At 34.2% G+C, this 20,042-nt stretch overlaps 2 protein-coding genes across 3 annotated transcripts; one reads left to right on the top strand and one right to left on the bottom strand.

Annotated features, from left to right (window-relative positions):
• Positions 1–3,166: 3,166 nt before the first annotated feature.
• LOC130807339 (probable serine protease EDA2) lies at positions 3,167–13,518 on the top strand. Of its 2 annotated transcripts, none has more exons than XM_057672522.1 (12): positions 3,167–3,393; positions 6,003–6,128; positions 7,429–7,584; positions 8,062–8,247; positions 8,375–8,491; positions 8,624–8,677; positions 8,752–8,817; positions 9,233–9,432; positions 9,588–9,682; positions 10,225–10,299; positions 11,006–11,089; positions 13,075–13,518. In XM_057672522.1, the coding sequence occupies exons 1-12, from the start codon at positions 3,187–3,189 to the stop codon at positions 13,194–13,196; spliced, it is 1,488 nt and encodes a 495-aa protein (XP_057528505.1). In that variant the 5' UTR covers positions 3,167–3,186; the 3' UTR covers positions 13,197–13,518. The 2 variants fall into 2 exon arrangements, with proteins under 2 accessions (XP_057528505.1, XP_057528504.1); XM_057672521.1 differs by having other exon boundaries at positions 8,746–8,817.
• Positions 13,519–14,036: 518 nt separating this feature from the next.
• Positions 14,037–17,913, bottom strand: LOC130807340 (fructose-bisphosphate aldolase 1, chloroplastic). Its single transcript, XM_057672524.1, has 6 exons — positions 17,540–17,913; positions 15,824–16,093; positions 15,616–15,725; positions 15,225–15,315; positions 14,885–15,154; positions 14,037–14,566 (listed from the first exon to the last, which is right to left on the bottom strand). Exons 1-6 carry the CDS (start codon positions 17,711–17,713, stop codon positions 14,288–14,290), a joined length of 1,194 nt encoding a protein of 397 aa, XP_057528507.1. The 5' UTR covers positions 17,714–17,913; the 3' UTR covers positions 14,037–14,287.
• Positions 17,914–20,042: the final 2,129 nt, after the last annotated feature.

Below are 20,042 nucleotides of genomic sequence, written 5' to 3'. Positions count from 1 at the left end.
CTTCTTCCATTCGCTCGTTCATAATTGACATTTTCGGGAACACCAGGATTCTGCCCTCAGGGTTTCCTGATCTACTGGGAACAGGGCTCTGATACCAATTGTAGACTCAATTAGGAACGGGAACAGCAACAAGAGGGGGGGTAAATTGTTGTTGTTACTAGTTTAAGCGTTTTTGCCCTGTTTTTGCGGAATTGAATAAAATAAATAAAGCTTAAACTTAGAGCGAAATAATTAAAAGAGACAAACGATTTTTACGTGGAAACCTTCTAGGCCTAAATAGAAGGAAAAACCACGACCCCTCGGGATTTCTAAATTCTCCACTATGTTTAAGGCAACTCGTTACAATTACATTAAACATCTTACTTCACTCGAAGCGCACCAACTAGGCCAACTCTTCTCTCTTAAATTGCTTCACTCAAAGCAACAAACTTAGCTTCACTAAAAGCTAATTCTCACCACTAGCTTCACTAGAAGCTTTCTCCTTAGCTTTACTCAAAGCTAATCTCTTCTCTAGCTTCATTAAAAGCTATCTAATTTCCCCCTTAGACTCACCCGAGTCTAATTACAAATTCTCTCAAAAACCCTTACAAAGGATAAAAATTCTCTAAAAATAAAATCAATAAGTTGCACAAGAAAATATTATAAATTAATTGGCATTTTTAAAACAAAATTTTCTTGTAAAAATTCTCCCAAAATTACGTATGATTTAATGGCTCATACTAAGGCAAGTTTTTATGAATAACCGAGTCTCTTATTTATAGAGCTAAAATCCCTAAGAATAAGGAATATTCCAATCCATTATTCCATTATCAAAAAGATCATGGGAGTAATGTGGATTTTAATAACCAAGTCTTCCTACGGTTAATCTTAAAAATAGGCATTTAAAGTTGACCAATTCAAGCCCACGGTTATTTAGCAATAACCGCTGTTCCCTAATAATAGGTTCTGTTCCTTTAAGCAGCAGTTTCACAAACAGCAGTTCCTGTTCCAGTAATAACTGCTGGAACGTGTTTGCTATAAATAGAAACGGTTATGCTTATTACGAATGGTTACTTGCTAACTTGTAGGTATAAAGACGGTTAAGAATAATAGCTAAGACCCATTCAACAACAACTAATTCTATTTTTAGTAAATCCAATATTTACTAAAAATAGATCCTAAAATAAAGGATCTTTATTTAGAAACTCATACGTAAAGTAATTTTTAGAAAACTTTTTGCCAATTAATTATAATAATTAATAAATGCAACAAATTAACTTTATTTAATACATTAACTAAAAATAATAATAATAAATAAATAACCAGAATTTCCAGTTAACGTAGGCTGACTCCAGTTCAGGAACAGTGCGCTGTTTCCAGAATCCAGTTTTGCTAGAACATCCAACTTAGGAATAGTAGACCTGCTGTCTCCATTTTACATCCCAAGCGATATACTTCTTCTAACATCCATTGAATCCTTTTGACACGTGCATTCCCATGAACTAAGCCATAGGTACTATCAACGATCACAATTAATCGGATATCGACCTGCACACAATCTCTAAACACATATTTGCTTAAGTGTAGTCATCATCAAAACTCAAGAGGTCCAACAGGATCAGTTAACAAATCCAACGAAAGCCATTGACTAACGAGAGCCTTGTGTTAATTTGGTACAAGTACACCTAAAAAGGTATCATGTGGACGTGAGGTAATACAAGATATATGTGATGAAGTTATGACTAACATTTAGATACTTGTTGAGATAACGAAGTCTTTTTCAATAAAAGTAGGTCTTCATCAAGGATCGATACTAAGCCCATTCATTTTCATCATAGACAAACTTTCCAAATCTACCTTGGAAAATTGCACTATAATGCATGCTTTTTTTTTTTCAAGTGATATTATTTGAATAGCAGAAACTAATAAAGGGGCTAACACAAAATTAGAGGAAGAAGGGTGGTACTAGTAGAAAAGGAGTGCTTATAAGACATGGAAACAAATATATGAGATGTAATTTTGTTGGGATAGAATAGGATAGTGACTCAAGGTGAGTCCAAGTTTAAATACTTAGGATCTGTTATCCAGAGTAATGAAGAGATCATTAAAAGATGCAACTCATTGAATACACGTAGGTTACCGTGGGATAAGAAGTACCCTACTATATTAAAAATAAATTATGCCGAATACCAACATTGCTATATGGGGCGAAAATGATGGCCCTTTACGAAGGGATTTGAACAAAAGAGTTGAGAAAATTTAGAGGTTGCCTCATTATGGCAAAGATGCGTGTAAATAGATTAATGCGGTTTAGACATGTGAAGAGAAAGACTATCGATACAACCGTAAGAACGGTGAAAAGCTTTATAGTGCTGGGTAAAAGAAGTCGAGGTAGACTGAAAAAACGCAAAAGATCGATTTACATGAGTTACACTTCTTTAAAGATCTAATAAGGGATATGAATAGTTGGTGACCAAATCCATGTCTTAGATTTGATTGTTTTCCTTTCACTTAACTTCATTTATTGTAGGTAACTTTTTAAATTTATTTACTTAAATTTTTGTTACCTCTTTATTTATTTCTAATAGCTCAACTCTAGTCCATCTTAGTGATGTGATTTACTGGTACCTCTACTTATGCAATAATTGTGTCATTTTTCTCTTTTTGCGTAACACGTTTTGTTTGGATTTGCTTGACTCCTTTTTGCTCTTTCATTGGAAGGGGACACCACACACGAGTATGACTTATTCGCTACATTCCCTTCCAAATATTGACGTTAGAAGGGGATCGGAGGGTATGAGTTGATGAGTATAACCATATGATGATGACTATGACACCTAAACAGAGGAACGAGAAATCAAGGGGTTGTTTGGTTTAACTTTTAGGTTGGCTTTTGGCTTGTTGTGTGGTCAAACAGTCAATTGGTAAATAACTTTTAAAATAGCTCAAAAGCTGACTTTTAAGCCAAAATGAAAAAACTGCTCCAACTAGATTTTTTGGTTGGCTTTTTGGCCTATTTTTTATCTAATAAACAACCAACAGCTAATATTCAAATTACCAAACATCTCCACAAACAACCAAATCTATCGGCTAACTTAAAAACCAATAAAAATAAACAACATTTTCAGCCGGTCAAATAAGCGACCGCCAATTGCCAAACGCCCCTTTAAACTCAAAGCTAAGAACAAAGTGTTGGATCATCCAAAGATGCCGGGTGGAAGTGGAGCGGGAAAGAACAGGAAGACGTCAATGGCGACAACACTCGTTTCCTTCGTAGCCTTATTCATCGCCCATATTTCTTACTCTTCTGCTTATCTCAACTCCGGTCTTCTTCAACACTCTTCAGCACCCAATAATTTCTTGACCAAAGAAGAGCACTGGTTCAATCAAACTCTCGATCATTTCTCTCCTTACGTATGCTCTTTCTCTTCATTTTTTTAATTTTAACTTTCGTTTTCCTTATTTTTCCCTTTTTAAATCATATATTTATTTCGATTATTATGCTTAAAGAACAGATAATAATATATTATGCACAAACAATGCTTTAATCCTGTTTTAATCTAGTCTTTTTCTTGTATTAGATGAATTTTGCAGGAAGCTGTTAATAGTTTTTGGGCTTTTGTCTATCCTAAATCCTAATACTCCCTTCTATTCTATTCTAATCAAATATCTCATTTGATTTTGTTTTGTATATTTACAAATGCTCTATTTTAATCCTTAACGCTGATAAAAATTTATAAAAAATAAAAAATTAATGAAATTTACAGTAGGATGAATAAAACAAGTTTTCACCGGACTATGTTTAATTCATAGATTGAAAACAAAATACATTTAAGACTTAAGAGTGATGTTGTATAGGGTAAAAATTAAACACTAAATTTGATTAGAAATTAGAATAAGAGGGAGTATTTATACAGTATTAGGTAAGGAAGTAAAGTTTTTTGATATAATTGTTATTAAATTTGTGGGAGAAAATTCTAGAACTGTGCTCATTGCTCATCAGGAACTTTTTTGATTGAGTTATTACTCTTAAATGGTGTGTTGGACTTAGGGAATCATGAAATGTAAGCTGAAAATTTTGTTTGATAGAAAAAACTTGTATTTGTTTTTATTACAATAAATAGAATTTAGAACATGGCTTTAGTAATGGAAACTAGAGAAGAAAAACACATTGATTTCCTTGGGGGAAAACTTCCACTTTGATGCGGATGTGAGTGTTGTTATTCTTACCCTATGTTGGGATGGAAAGAAATAGAGAGAAAGGAAGGGGGAAGAAATAGAGGGATAAAATTTTCATTATTTGGATACCAAAAAGATATGGGAAAGAATTGAAAGGGAGAAGTCTTGTACATTTTGTACTAAACAAATCCTCCGAACATTGGAAATATTCAAAAGGAAAAATCAATAATTTCCCTCCTTTTCCCAACTCTTGCTTTACTTCCTAAAATGTCATCCAATCTTTCATGATGTTTTGATAAAAATTTAGGAGGGAAGGGAAGAAGGGAAAGGTAGGAGAAAGAATGATAAGAAAAGCTAAAGGAAGGGAGAGGAAGAGAAAAACCATTTTTCTTCTAAATCTTTTTTCTTAGATTGGTCAACAACAAAAATCAAGGGAACTAACCTCTTCAAATCCTTCCAATTCCCCCCTCGGAGTTTGGTATCCAAACAAAGGAAATATCTCTTCAAATCCCTCCCTTTTCTTTCCTTCAATCCGAAAAGTGTTAATCTTCCAACATTGCACATATGAACTTGATTTTCGATTAGAATAGAAATAAATGACCCCCCTCGTCACAATAAAAGAAGCATTTGACAAATTTGAGGTTTAAAGTCGTAGTTCACTAAATTATTAACTCCCGAGTGACAACCATCACTCCGTCTCTTTGTGGAATCAAGTAACTGAAGATAAATAAAAGTCGCTGGCTACATTTCCGCGTAACATTTTACATTCTTTATGATGGTTTCTTGCTCACATACATGAAAATATAACTAACTAAAGTAAGTTAGTTATAACTGTATGAGTTTGTTAATCTTGTTTGTTTCAAATTAGTCAAGATTTATTATATCGCGTGTTATTAAGTTAGTAAGAAAGTGTGCTTGTCATGTGCTTTGCTTCTATATAAGCAAGCATATCCTATACTATCAAACTACTGAAATAAATTTTTCTTTTTTCTTCACCTTCTTGGTTCCATTTATGAAGACTTAGCTCCACCCTCTATGGCTTAGTACACCTTCTGTGTTACTCAGAATCAGTTATGTCCACAAGGTTGTTTTGTGAAAAACTTCCATAATTTTAGTCCGACTAGGATTGTCAAGATGTACTAGTGCAATGAAGCAGTCTGAGTAACATTAAAAAATTGTTTTTCTGACTTATTAATGATTCCTTAATTTACAAATTGAAAACCACTACAACAGTACACATACAACATTGCTGATGCGTGGTGGAGGTCATTGCAATACCTTTTCAAAATCTTTTATTCGTAGTGACTGTATCTACTACCTACCTTAGCTATGCTGTATAAAATTAATTTTTGATTAGATTGCGTGATATTTTATGAATTTAATAAATTACTCCCTCCGTCTCTAAAAGTTTGTCCATATTAGAATATTCCTTTTAAGGAGAAAGAAACTAGAACATGATTTTTCGTGGTTATGCATGAGTTAAAATATATTCATATATGGTCCTATTAGATTCGTCTCAATATAAAGAAATTTAATATACATTTTTTATAATTTTTATGAAACATTTTAAAAGAGATTTTGACTTGATACACAGATTAAAAACTGCCTATAAAAAAGAAAAACTTTCAAAAAATGGAGGTAGTACTTTATATCTCGATATATATGTATGAATTTTAATTCTATACTCCCTTTGTGTTGTGGGGTGCCTTTTCGGCTTGATTCAATTTGAACTATTATCCAAATATCATGTTTTTGATACCTTTATGTTAAATGTTTAAGTAGGTGCTTGTGTTTTTCTTTTTTCACTATGGCTTTGATATTGAACTTTGGCATTGCTTGTGCAGGACCATCGCAAGTTTCAACAAAGATACTATGAGTTTTTAGACTACTTCCGTTCCCCTAATGGACCCATCTTTTTAAAAATTTGTGGTGAATCATCATGCAATGGAATATCCAATGACTATTTAAGTGTGAGTTTATACCTTCAACCATTTTAATTGATGTTATCTGCATGCCAAATTGTCTTTTTGAAATTGCATTTTGCTGCATCTTTTCCTATAGGGTTGTCTTCAACATTTCGTCCCCTAATAATATCACACCTTGCCATTTTATTCACTTTTCTTTTGTTTGTTCACCTGCACACACGATTTTAATCACTCTTTTGCCAATTTAGTGCCCTCTTCTAAGAAGTAAAGAAAGCCAAAAACATTTCCCTTATAGTTTAGGGGCTCATGTGCTACAACCCACTTTGCACATGAAGATAATGACCATATTTTCAGCCATAGACTGCTTCTACCTCAATATGATTGTGTTTGTTGTGGGGGAGTATGTTTGCCTCTTTTCTCTTTGGCAGGGAACAAATTACTTTTTGAATTATAGGGTAGACTAGGGAAGGGAAGGGCTAGGTGGGAATTGACCTCAGGACCTTGGAAAAGTCGTACTTGCTCTTCAATTGAGACAAGATTCAATTCTCGGTTAGGAACAAATTATTAGAAAGGAAAGTGAGCGGGAAAAGAATTTTTATCGCCATGTAAATATATTACCTTCCAAAACTCAAGAAAATAATCTTCTATCACCCGAACGAAGGAAAACTTACTTTCGTGGAAAATGTTTTTTGCAGACCAAATTGACTTTAAATGCCTTTGGTAAGTTAGGAAAGACAATTAAGTGGTGCAAGGGCATGTTGATGTAGTGGACACTCTAGATTAGTGTATAAAGGAATAGGAAGTTGTTAGTTTCTTACCCGTTAGATGGCTCTATAATGAGTTATCTAGTTCTGTGAACTTGTATGAGACTATGAGTACACCTAACATCAGTTTGGACTTCACTAATCACTATGGAGCAATCTTTCTGTGATTGTAGCATACATGAATCAATAATTTTTTCTACTTGTACTTAGGTCATGAAAATGTAGTTAATTGTAAATGTTCTTAAAAACATATATATACGTTGTGCATATCCCTAGTTTTCTTGATATTTCTGAATTATGACTTTGTCTTATTACAACTTTGCTTGAAGCATTTTCTCATATTAGAGCAGCTCTCTTAGATTTGTTTTAAAAAATCCATGCATTCTTAAATATTTTGTTCCTTTCTTTTGAAAGTTTAAATATTTTGTTCCTTGGCCTTGCAAAATGGTGTATTACAGTTACAATTTGTCAACACATGCATCAGCGCATGAAAGCCAATTTGGTTCTGGATCTTGTTCAGTGGAGTCGTCTTCTTTTCTCAGTATATTTCGTACGTACTCTTCATTTATTTTATACTTCAGGTTTTAGCCAAGAAGTTTGGAGCTGCTATTGTATCCCCTGAGCATCGGTATTATGGAAGGAGTTCCCCCTTTAAATCACACACAACGGAAAATCTTAAATATCTTTCTTCCAAGCAGGCACTTTTTGACTTGGCTACATTTCGCCAGTTTTATCAGGTGTGATCTAATTCCACCTTTTTTCTTTTTAAATTTTTGGGACTATACAGTTGTCTGGCATTGTAAACAGGAGCACTTAGATTTCAAATTTCCAGACTGATTTACAATTTTCTAGCATAGTAAAAGGAGCAGTCACAGCCTTCTGAAGGTTATTTTTGGGTCTAGGATGTCAACTTGTATGGATCTCCCAGATAAGAAGAAAGGATGTTGTGATGACTTCTTGCTTGATTAGTTTGTCCATTTACCACAATGTTTAATCTCTGTTCCAATGTGTATGCCTAATTGGTAGGTTGCAAGTATAAAGATACGGAGGATAGTACTTTGGATAGTTGTTTTCTTGCTCTGTGATGCACCTTTTTCATTGTATGTGTCTGCCGCAAGATCTCAGTATTTGATGATTGTAACAAAAGCTTATACCTTGATGCCCATATTCATTTAGAAATCTTTTGACATAGATTTCCGTTGCTTGTTTTAAAGGACTCTCTAAACCAGAAGCTCAATAGATCAAAAGATATCGAAAATCCGTGGTTTGTGATAGGAGTATCATACCCTGGGGCTCTTAGTGCTTGGTTCCGCCTTAAGTTTCCACATTTGACTTGTGGAAGTCTTGCGAGTTCTGCTGTAGTTCTTGCAGTTTACAATTTTACCGAGTTTGATCAACAGGTGTGTGTTCCTGATCTGTGCTCTAAAACTGTATGGACTTTGTTTCATTATTCTATATTATGGTGAGGCAGCATGCTGATTGCTGAATAAAGCATAAAAGTGATTTATATGTGATTCTACACTGCAGATAGGTGTCTCGGCTGGCCCTGAATGCAAAGCTGTGTTGCAAGAAGTTACCGAACTTGTTGAGAAACAATTAACTTTGGACAGGAACGCATTGAAGTCATTGTTTGGTGCGTCTGAGGTAATATCTTTAATTCTTTTGACAACGGGTTAATGTATGCATAAAAAGATTCGTTCTATGTCACATCTTTATAGCTTATTTTGGGTTGATTGTTGCTTGTTTGCCTTTGAAATCTTCTCAATTTTCTTGTAGCTGACTATTGATGGGGACTTCCTGTATTTTTTGGCTGATGCTGCTGTTATAGCCGTAAGAATTTCTTCACCTATAAAATGAATTTTCCTATTATACGGGCTCACTATTTTAGGACCATGCAGATTCAGTATGGAAATCCAGATAAGTTGTGCTCTCCCCTTGTTGAAGCGAAGAATGCAGGTCGAGACGTGGTGGTATGTTTTCCTCATTCTTTCCATGTTATCTATTATGCTGTTTTCCTTAATATTATTGTTACCAGTACAAAATTCTATTTCCATAATCATTATTTAATCTCTTGGTGTTTAGGCTTAGTACACTCTTCTGTTTTCCAAATTGAGTTATGGACCAAAAGTATGCTTAATATATGATTTATTATCAGCTTTAAACTGGATTATCTAGTATTTCTTGCTTTTTTTTTCGATGAGTTTAGGTGTTATTTCATATAATTTGCTACTTGCAGGTTCAATTGATTTAAGAGTTAAGAAAATCAGTGGACAAATTTGTGTCCTTATTTTCAATTCCAAATGTAGCTTTAAGTTTTTAATGCATTTGTCAGTCTCCTCATTCTTTTCCTACCTCTGCTTTATGAATTTGGAGTTTCTCATGCAGGAACCTTATGCATCATATGTGAAAGACTTCTTTATAGGAAGCACTGGTTTCAAAGTTGAAACATATAATCAGAATTACTTGAAGAACACCACTTCTGGTAGTTCTGATAGATTGTGGTGGTTCCAAGTTTGTAGTGAAGTTGCATATTTCCAGGTGGCACCTGCAAATGATAGCATTCGATCATCTCAAGTTAACACCAAGTTTGTTTTGATTGCTTCTTTCTTTTGTTTGCATTCAAGTCGACCTACCAAAATTCTCCCTTTGTCTTTTTTCTTTAAGGGTCTGCTGTGTTGGCTGAAGACGGAAGTTTAATGCTATTGCCTATTTATCATTGTTTGTTTGGTTGTCTATACAGATACCATTTGGACCTTTGTAAGAATGTTTTTGGTGACAGCGTATACCCTAAAGTTGATGTGACTAATGTGTACTATGGAGGGACAAAGATAGCTGGTTTGTAAACTTCCCCTTCATTTATTTGCCAATTTCAAAGGGCACCAATATTGCTATATTGTTTTAGACTTGCATGTATTTCCGTAACTTTTACGTTTGTGTTTTGTGAATCTTATGGAGTCCTTAGTTACTCAAGTTTATAGAGAATAGGTTTATACATACTTTAACTAATATAAAACATTTGCATATACTTTAGAAAATCCTAAGAGAAATTATAGAGTAGTTAAAATCGTGTATATACGCATCATGACTGTTTATTAAGATTTTGTAAGCTCTTTCATATCAAACAAACCTTTTATACATGCATCATGAAACATGATTACTCAATATCTTTCATCAAACAAAAGCTAAAGAGTGCCTGCAAAATGTATTTGGAATTTTATTGGGGAATTATTACCTAAAGTTGAAGCTAGAAGTTCTGACATAATACTATTCTTGAGAAATCTTTATGAAGATACTAGAAAACCCAAGTTCATAGAGGATAGATAACGGACAAAAAGGGAAATACAAAATCTAATTTCTTAGTTATCTTTAACTGGCAGGTAGCAAGATCGTATTTACAAATGGCTCACAAGATCCTTGGCGACATGCATCTAAACAAACTTCGTCTCCTGACAGTGAGTTGCCTTTTATATTTTTTAAAACATTTATCGCAATAGTGCATCTATTTTTCTTTATCTTGAAACGGATTAGGTAGTTTTAAGTAAGTGTTTCATATCTGTACACTTCAAAGCTTTTTTTTTTGAACTTTTGGCAATTCGTTATGTTATCTTTGAATGATCGGGAAAATGTTTTCAGACTTGTGTTATCAGTGTACTATGTTGATTTTATGTTGTATACCAATCTTATGTTTCAAAAGCAAGTATATTTAATGATATCAAGGATATTTAATTTAATGATAGTTGGGAGATTTCATCTGACCTATAATGTTCATCCTACGTACAAAAAAAAATCTCAAATGAATTCAATTAAGCCAACAGATGTGCATTTATGTGTTAACTTCATGAAATTGTTGTTCATTCATAGATCATTGTAAAAAGTAACAGATCAAGATGCAGACTTAACAATCACCCTGACTTCCAGGACATTGCCATATGGCTATTTCTACAACCCCCAGGAAATTAAACCACTTTTGGATTATTTGAGATAGGAACTCTTCCTTATCAATCTCTCCTCCCCCATGAAAAAACTGGTTTGGGGAGATAGCTTTTTCATGTTCATCCCCTTTTTGTAATGATATACACTTTTCCATCAAGTTATTATTTATGCAGCTGATTCACGTTCATCTTCTTTTCGTATTGATGTATATTCTAAAATTTTCAGTGCCATCTCTTGTCGTGACTTGTTACAATTGTGGCCACGGCACGGACTTACGGGGCTGCCCTCAATCACCATTAAGTATTGAAGGTATGTACATGCTACACAAAGATGCTAATAACTTTTTATCTAGCACTATTTTGAGTCAAAAATTATTTATCTAGAATAGTATATGGCAATATAAATTCGAGTTAAACTATTTTAACAAAACCAATCTATGTATCCTAGGAACACATGCCGTTACTTGTTTTTCTGCAATACTTAACAAGTTGCTCTTAGGAAGAATGGATTGTTTTTATACATTGAATACGTCTCAATTCATTTTCTTGTTCATTAGTAGATGGTTTGCATCAAATAATATTTGATAAAATGAATAAGTGAACAAAAGCAAAGGTACAAGTTTCCTCGGGATCCGAAATGGAAAGAAAGAAATCAGGGTTGAAGGAATATAAGTCTGGGTTTCAAAGGGTTGAAGGAAGATAAGAAAGAAATCAGGAAGAAGATAAGGAAGACAAGGAAGAAATCAGAAACATTAATGCCTTAAAATTTGGAGAAAATGGAGTTTGTCATCAATTTCCCCAAAATTGAAATTTAGGGTTACAAAAAAATAAGGAATTGAATGAGAAAAAAAAAATAAAACTCAAATTGATGAAGATGGGTTAAATTTAAGGATGAGATTGAATGAAAAAAAAAAAAAACTCAAAAGCTTTGATGTGCAACAATGGAGGAGGAAAGAGAATGGGTTAAATGGCAGGGAAGAAGGAATTAAATGATAAAAAAAAAAATTTAAACTGAAAAAAAAAAATTTTAACCAAAAAAACAAAGTCAAAGGTAAAAATGAGGGTCAACCGGTCATTTTGTACGGATCCGGTCACCTGGCTTGAATAGTGGTCAAAAAGCTACTTTGAAGGCTGTAATTCGCAAAACTATCAAACATTAAGGCTGTAATTCGCAATTAATTCTAATATTGTTCATGCGTTGTGAAGGCTCACTAAATAGTGAATTGATGCCCTTGCCTTGCACCAATGCGAATCTGTGCATGCTCTCCTTTTAAGAAAAAATTTCCTCGAATTTTGTTTAATGATACTCCAATAAAAATAATCCTTTGATCATAGCGTTCCTAATAATGAGAATTACAGTTATATCTTCACCCATATTGAACCCGAGCCACATGTTTGTGTCAATTTTGCTTTAAACTCTACTACAATTTTGTCATCAAGCAATTAGAAATTGGGTATGACCTTAGGTGGATCAAAAAATGTACTAAAAGTTTTACTCCACCTTTTAGTTTTATCATCTACAATGTCTTGGCCACATCTATAGATGCATTAGGAGTCTTAACACATAATTATCTGGGACAACTTCTTTAAGCTCTATCAAAACATCTTTAGCAACCTCCGTGATGACTTGCTCTTGGATAATAATTGCTACAACCTCTTGAACAACTTTGATATTAAAATTTGTAATAGTTAATGTGAAATGTTCAAACTGGAAAAGGTGTATGATAGAGTGGACAAGATCTTCTTGGGTAAGGTGCTTGAAAAGAATGGTTTTGGCATAAAATGGAACAGATGGATTTTTCTGATGTTTGGACTTCTGATGTTTCTCCATTGTGGTTAATGGACATCCTAGGAATGATTTTAATCTTTAAGAGGACTCAAGTGATATGATGCACTCTCACCACTTCTTTTCTACCTAGTTTACTGCCGGATGTTCTGGGGAGACTATTTGTGAGAGGGGTCGATAGAGGATTGATTGAGGGAGTAAGAACAGGAAAGGAGAATGTTATGCTTAGTCACCTTATCTGAAAACATGCGGAAATTCCAAAACACACAAGACATCTTATCTTTATTTGAAAAGTTATCATGTTTGAAGATCTACAACCAAAAAGCTAGAGCTAATTATGGGAACAAAGGAGATAAATTCTTTGGCTAATATGACTTAGTGTGAGTGTGGGGTGGTCGCGTTTCTTATCACATATCTGGGTTTAAGATGGAAATACAGACATCAGAAGCATAATTGCTCAATTTTGCTTCTATCTCTTGCTAAAACATATTATCAATTTTATGATTCAGGTGATGACACGAGATGCGAATCACCAGATGCTGTGAACAAAGTGAGACAACAGGTTACAGAATACATAGATCTTTGGTTGTCTGAGTGCCAAAGTGATGCTCGCAGTTGGAGTTCTGTTTGATGCGCCAATGCTTTAATACATATACAATGCAGATCCGTCAAATGCAATTTGTACAAGATAATGCCATGCTCATCCATAATAAGATACTAATGGGAGGAAAATAGTGTTTTGTAAATTCTTGAAATGATCATGATGTTGTTATGTTCCCAGCCACAAGGCTTCCACCATAGAATTCCTCCCAGCCATTTCCATTGTGCCCCAATCATAACAATTTCTTCTACATTCTTGTATAGTTTGGTATCTTTTGTATCATGGCTTGATCTGCACATTAGTGGCCATATGTACCACACCTTTAACTTTTTAATAAAGTTATATTACTCTATCTCCTTGAATTTGGATCATCTTGCAAATGGGGTATCTTTAAGGGATATGAAAATTTTGTAATTAATGAAAAGAGAGATAAAATTGTATGAATGATATAAAAAGAATTTTTAAAAAAAGAGAGATAGAATTGTATAGATGATATAAAAAGAATTGAAATGTATAGATGCATTTAAAAGAGAGTGGTAGGGCCTATTTTCAAATAAGAAGTTGAGACAAGATAAGTGGGATCATCCAAAATATCAAATGAGACAAATCGAAAGGGATGGAGGTAGGATGACCATTAAAGTTCGGAGGGATGTGTCATGATTTACTTAAATTAGGAAATGCCACTATGAATTGTGGTGCCATGGATATTGAGTAAAATCTACCATAGATTTTGGAATCAGTTAGACTAGTTCAATGTACAATGGTACAACCTAAGATCAAAAGTCATTCATCTTGATTTAGGATGATTCTTCAAGCATTCTCTTTTAGTTGATTTTACAGTTTAATACCATAGCAATGAAGAAATCTGTGTGGATGAACATTAAAACCGATTTATTAATTCATATAGTTGATCTCAACCTTTATAATCATGGTCAAAACTCAAAAAGTGAAGAAAAAAGTACATGAAGGGTAAAATGAAAGCATCATCAGTTGAGTTTGTAATAGATCAAAAACTTAAAAGTACAAAGGGCAATAACTAATAAGCCTGCTTTCACTTGGATCACCAACTTGATAAATCCTCATTTCTGAACATTAGCATGAATATTTCTTTAGCACACATCTTAGTAAGAGTAATTCTTGACGTACATTCCTTGAGTGGCCTCCTCCGATTCTCCTTCACCAGTGTATTTGCCGAGCTGCGCAAGAGAGTTAGACTTTGCCCGTTGAAGCAAAGCCTCCTGCGCAGCCTGCACATTCTCAGGCCTTCCTCCCCATGTCTTGAGGCATGTATTCTGAAGGGCTCTTGCGTAGGAAAATGACACGTGCCATGGGTTCGGAGCTTGGTTCATTGCATTCAAGTTAAGGGTCGCTTCAACTTCAGATTGCCCACCAGACAAAAACTGTACCAAAATATACACCCAATTTCAGCTTATTTTAATACAAATAGAAGGTTGGTGATCAAAAAATCTAATAGTGTTTGGTAAATTAGCTAGTTGAAAGAACTTATTGTTATAAATAAGCTGTTTTGGAACAAGGCTCATAGCAACGAGTTCAAAATCAGCTAGTTAAACCAGTCAATAAAATTAGTGGGACAAATCGGCCAATGTAATCAGCTACCAACTATCAGCTATTTGCCAAACACCCTTTTAAATTTTTTCCGTTTTTAAGATTTAAGGGTGAAAATTAAGGGAAAATTGCAAAATGAAGGGCGAACTTGCCATGATTCCAGGTACAGCAGGGGGAATTCTCTGACGTAAGAGGCGGAGAGTGTATTCGGAAACCTGTTGTGGAGTTGCTTTGTCCTTGCACTCAGCACCAGGAGTGACCATGCTCGGTTTCAAAAGAATACCTTCGAACATAACATTGTTCTCGGCAAGGTAAAAGAAAACCTCGGCCCAAACTTTCTGTGCTACCTCGAAAGTCCTGTCAATCCCGTGCTCTCCATCCAACAATATCTCTGGCTCCACAATCGGGACCAATCCATTGTCCTACATATCACACCACATTATTGCAAGAGTTTTTCGGATTGAAGTTTGTAGAGTAGCCTACTAAAATTACCTGTGAGATGGCAGCGTAGCGAGCTAGACCCCACGCTGCTTCCTTCACCGCGAGTGCAGATGGTCCATTTGGGATGCTCACAACTGTACGCCTGAACTCAACAGGATCACCAGCTAATTAGAACACCGTCAAGGAACCAACTTAACCAAAAACTTAAGCTGATGGTTGAGGCCGCAGGATATATTATATACTTTACCACGCCCCCTCACACAAGAGCCCGTTGGGTTAGAAGTGTGGATGCGCACATGCGCTGAATATTCCACTTTATATGAGGGATAGTTGAGATTCGAATATGTGACCTCTTGTCACTCCGGCTCTGATACCATGTCAAGGAACCAACTCAGCTAATGGTTAAGGCCCCATGATATATTATATACTCTAACACGCTTACCATTTAGCAAAACGAGCACCCTGTTGGTAGTAGGCAGCAGAACGAGAAGCTAGCCCATCGAGTCCTTGACACCATGACTCGTTGTTTGATCCAGCCAACGGAACCAAACCCTATAATAAATTCAATATAATACACAATCAAAAGCTAGAAAAAGGATAATCAAGTCCTGATCAAAGCCCTTCGTAAGCTGGATGAGTTGCGCGCTTACCTTATCGACCTTAATACCAGGAACAATGTTCTGCTCAACAAGCACATCAACAATTTTCTTGCCATCAGTTGTGGACTGATAGAGCGTCTCTTCGAAAAGGATGGCTCCGGAAATGTACTGACCAAGGCCAGGGGCTGAAACGAGCAGAGTTCGGTAGGCTTGGCGATTGGCCTCAGTGTTCTCGAGTCCAATCGAGGCTAGCCTCTTTCCGCAGGTTGCATTGGACTCATCTATGGCCAGAATCCCACGCCCTGGGGATGCAATTGATTTCTGTTCAGCATATCCCAATACTAGCATTAGATCCTTACTATGTTTACACCTTGCTCGATTTTTATTTTTATTTAGCAGAGCCGTTTTGAAAAATTTGGGGCCCTGTGAAAAACTTTTATTTTGTGCCTTATTTATAGTAAATATATTTATTTTATTAATAAGCTTAACATATTTCTTTTTTTATTAACTTTTTCATATACGGGAGAAAGAGGGGGTCCTATACGGTCCATCACCTCGCATTCCCTAGATGCCCTGTATTTAGGTAGTGTTTGTGTTTAGCAACGTGAAATTTGTTTGAAATTGTATGAACGATTATGGTGCTCTTTTTTATGAAGTATAATTAACTCTTTTTTTACCAATGTCATCAGAACTCTTTTTTATGAGACCATCTCATACTGAAACGGACTTATATAACTAACTCATTTTTGTAATTATTTCCTTTAAAGTTGTAAGGGATCACACACTATACGTAAATGGACCGACCCAATAGAAATCATTTAAGAATTTGTGATGCCCTAAATAACAATTCCTTGAAATTTCAGTAGTTGTAACTCAAAATTTGACTATGTCATGAATAATGAGATGCGAATACTAAAATTAGTAATATGAAGTATATATTTTCTCATTTAATGTCATCTACTTATCTCTTCCTCAAATTAATTCTTTATGTTATTTTACCAAATATTACTCTGTCTACTCTTTGAATTTGCCCCCTTTAACTATTTTCTTTTAAGAGATTTTTTTAATTAAATGAGACAAATAAAAAAAAAGGAGTATTTTAGTAATTCAACATTTACAAACCAGTGCATAATGATTAATGATAGGGAAAGAAAGAGTATTATATTAAGCCTTCAGCACAACCTGACATGAATAGAATCCAACTTTTGTTCATTTTGAAAAAAACAAATTTCCAGATATACCCTTATTAATGGATGATATTTTCCATAGTGGCGGAGCAAAAATTTAAAAATTTTGTAATGGACCTGTGTAATTTTTAAAATTATGATATTTTCTAATAATTTTATATTTTTAAATTGCTATCATATACTACATAATTTAATATCAAGACCTCCAATTTTGCAAGGTTTATTGTTGTCAAACCTCCCTAGAACTTCTGGATAAAATATTAATCTATAAAATTTTAATATCAAGTTTAAGATTATTCACAGTTATTAATAAATATCTATTAGTTTATGTAAAAAAAGTCAAATGTTCAATTTTAAATATTATTGATTAAATATTTATCAGTGGATTTATATTTCATCAATAATATTATAATCAATTAAGATTGCATCACTATAGTGGCCAACCACATTTAAATTACCCGAGTTTTATCTTATAATTAAAAAAATATTTTAAGCCCGCCCCGGCTCCGATCTTTATCCGGCCCATTACACAGGTCTAATCGTGTGTAAGTCTATAGAGATGAAAGAGAAGATAACATACAGCAGTCTTAGCAAGCTCATCAGCATAGCTAGCCTTAATGGATAGAGAAGAGGAAGGAGCAAGGACAGAGGTGCCCTTAACAGAGACAGGGCGAAGGGACTGACCCTTAACCCACTCAGAATTGTCCAACCCTACTCTTGGGGTTGCCTTTAGGAAAGAGGCTGATGATGCCATTACTTGATTGATTTGTTATGAGAAGTAATTGATGAGTGCCCTTAACTTTCTTATCTTTGTTTCTCTCTTGTTGTTTGCCCACCACATTTAGTGAGCAGTGAAGTATTGTTTATTTATAGTTCCTTAAAGGGTCTACTTTTTATCATGAGATATCAACTTTGAGGTTGCTAGCTATACTTTGTCCAATTAAAGTTTTGCATCTTGGATCATCTTCGCTTATTGGGAAATGACTTGGCACCTTTTTAGCCTTCATATATTTGAAATTACAACATGGGTGTCTAGAAATGTTTACGGGAATTGAAAAAAATAGATTTCTTTTGATAGTAATGATATTATTTTATTGAATAATAAATTTGATGGAGGAATCGTAGAGACCATAAATATTAAAAGTTATTGAAAAAATATAGGGACCACAACTAGAGCTGTTCAAAGTGACCCGACTCCGAAATCCGAACCGAAACTGAAAGTAAATTGATCCGAATATGTGTTCCTTTTTTTGGTTTATCGAACCGTCAGTACCCGAACCGAAATTGTACCCGAACCGGTTGACAACCGAAAATGGGAAACCTAAACCCGAGCTATAACCGATTTTTGTAATCGACACATAACCGTTAACCGAGATTACCCGAACCTAATAATGACCGACTCGAGTCATATCCGACCCGAATCACGCTCGAAACCAAATTGTATCCGGCTAAAACCGACTTAATCCGAACGAATTTTAGATTGAATTGCTGTAAACCTGAACCAATTTTTAACATAGAAGTATGATAGACTCATATTCAATCATCTTATTTGTTAATCTAATAAAGTGTTAGATATTTTAATAAATTAAATTTTATAAATACATGGTTTCCTATATTTAGAGTTAATAATTAATGGTCAATGTTTATTTAACTACTTTTAATCGAATTAAATGAATATTGATAGAACTTTTTAATTTTAATTTCCGGTCAAACAAGTAAAAGTAACAAAATAATAATGATTACTAATTGATTTGCATTTTAACTATTTTGCTTTAAATAAATTGTCATCAATTAAAAATTGACTAACAACTTAATTTGATATTGATTCGATCGATAGTAATTAGTAATACGTAGCTGAATTTTGCTTTTAAAAAAAAACTCGAACCCGATCTATACCCGATAAGCTGAACCAATTAGTAATCGATGACAACCCGAGACCGATTGACACTTGACACGAACTTCAACCGACACCGAACTGATGCTAACCCGATAGCTTGAATAACCGATCTCCAATCGAACTGTGACTAACCGACTCGACCCGAGTGTGACCCGTTGTAAGACACAACCGAAAAATAACCGATCCAAAATGCAACCGAGCCGAATAACACCCGTCCGAAACCGACCCGATCACCCGAATGAACATCTCTAACCACAACTAATAAAAAATATATTTATAAAGTTAGTGAGAAACATATGGGAACCATAAAGAATATAAAAATGTTAAAATGAAGTTAATGGAAGATATATGGAGACCAAAAGCATTATTAAAATATTAAAATGAGAATGAGCAGGGCGGAGCAAAAATTGGAAACTTCTTTAAAGGCCCTGTGCAATTTCAAAAATCATGTTATTTTCCTATTAATTTTGTATCAATAAATACTTAATACCTACTACATAATATACTATTGAGGCTTTTCCAATTTTTGAGGCCCTGTGCAGTCGAATATGTTGAACATGCTCAAAATCTCCCCCGAGGATGAGTAAGGTTATTTTTGTCCAAAATTATATAAGTGTAAAGATTTCTTATGGGAACAATAAAAGTAATACTTTAAAATGGAAAGTGAAAACTTTTTTAAAGAACAAAGGGAGTAGTTTTTTAGGCCTAGATTGTATTAGTATGTGAATGAAATTAATATATAAGAAAAAATATAAAATTAGTGGGACAAACAAAAATGAAAAGTGATGTAAATCGAAAAGTACACGTAAATAAATGTTGTCCATATAACAGGGAATACACTAATGATCAAACACTCCAAGCTAATTAGCTAAAATACATTTGAGTCAAAGTCACAATATAGGAATCCTTGTCAATCAGTTATGAGAGGTGAGGTTGCGTTTGAGCATTTTGTTGCTAAAATTAACTTGCATTATTATTATTATATTATTATTATTTTATTATATTAAAAAAAAATAAAGGGGATCCAGAAATTTCAATTCATTTTGAAGTGAAATATCTAGGCCAACTACCTACCGTTGGGGCCTCTTAATCACATGAATTTATTTATGTTGTCTTGTTTTGTCTTTTGACAATTACACTTATAAGTTGTGAGTCCATTTTCTTAACTACAATTCCCTCCCTTTAA

The sequence above is a fragment of the Amaranthus tricolor genome, chromosome 3 (assembly GCF_026212465.1).
Source record: "Amaranthus tricolor cultivar Red isolate AtriRed21 chromosome 3, ASM2621246v1, whole genome shotgun sequence".
Lineage (NCBI taxonomy): Eukaryota > Viridiplantae > Streptophyta > Magnoliopsida > Caryophyllales > Amaranthaceae > Amaranthus > Amaranthus tricolor.
The sequence above is the reverse complement of the archived record's forward strand: the minus strand, read 5'-3'. Positions and strand labels throughout refer to the sequence as shown.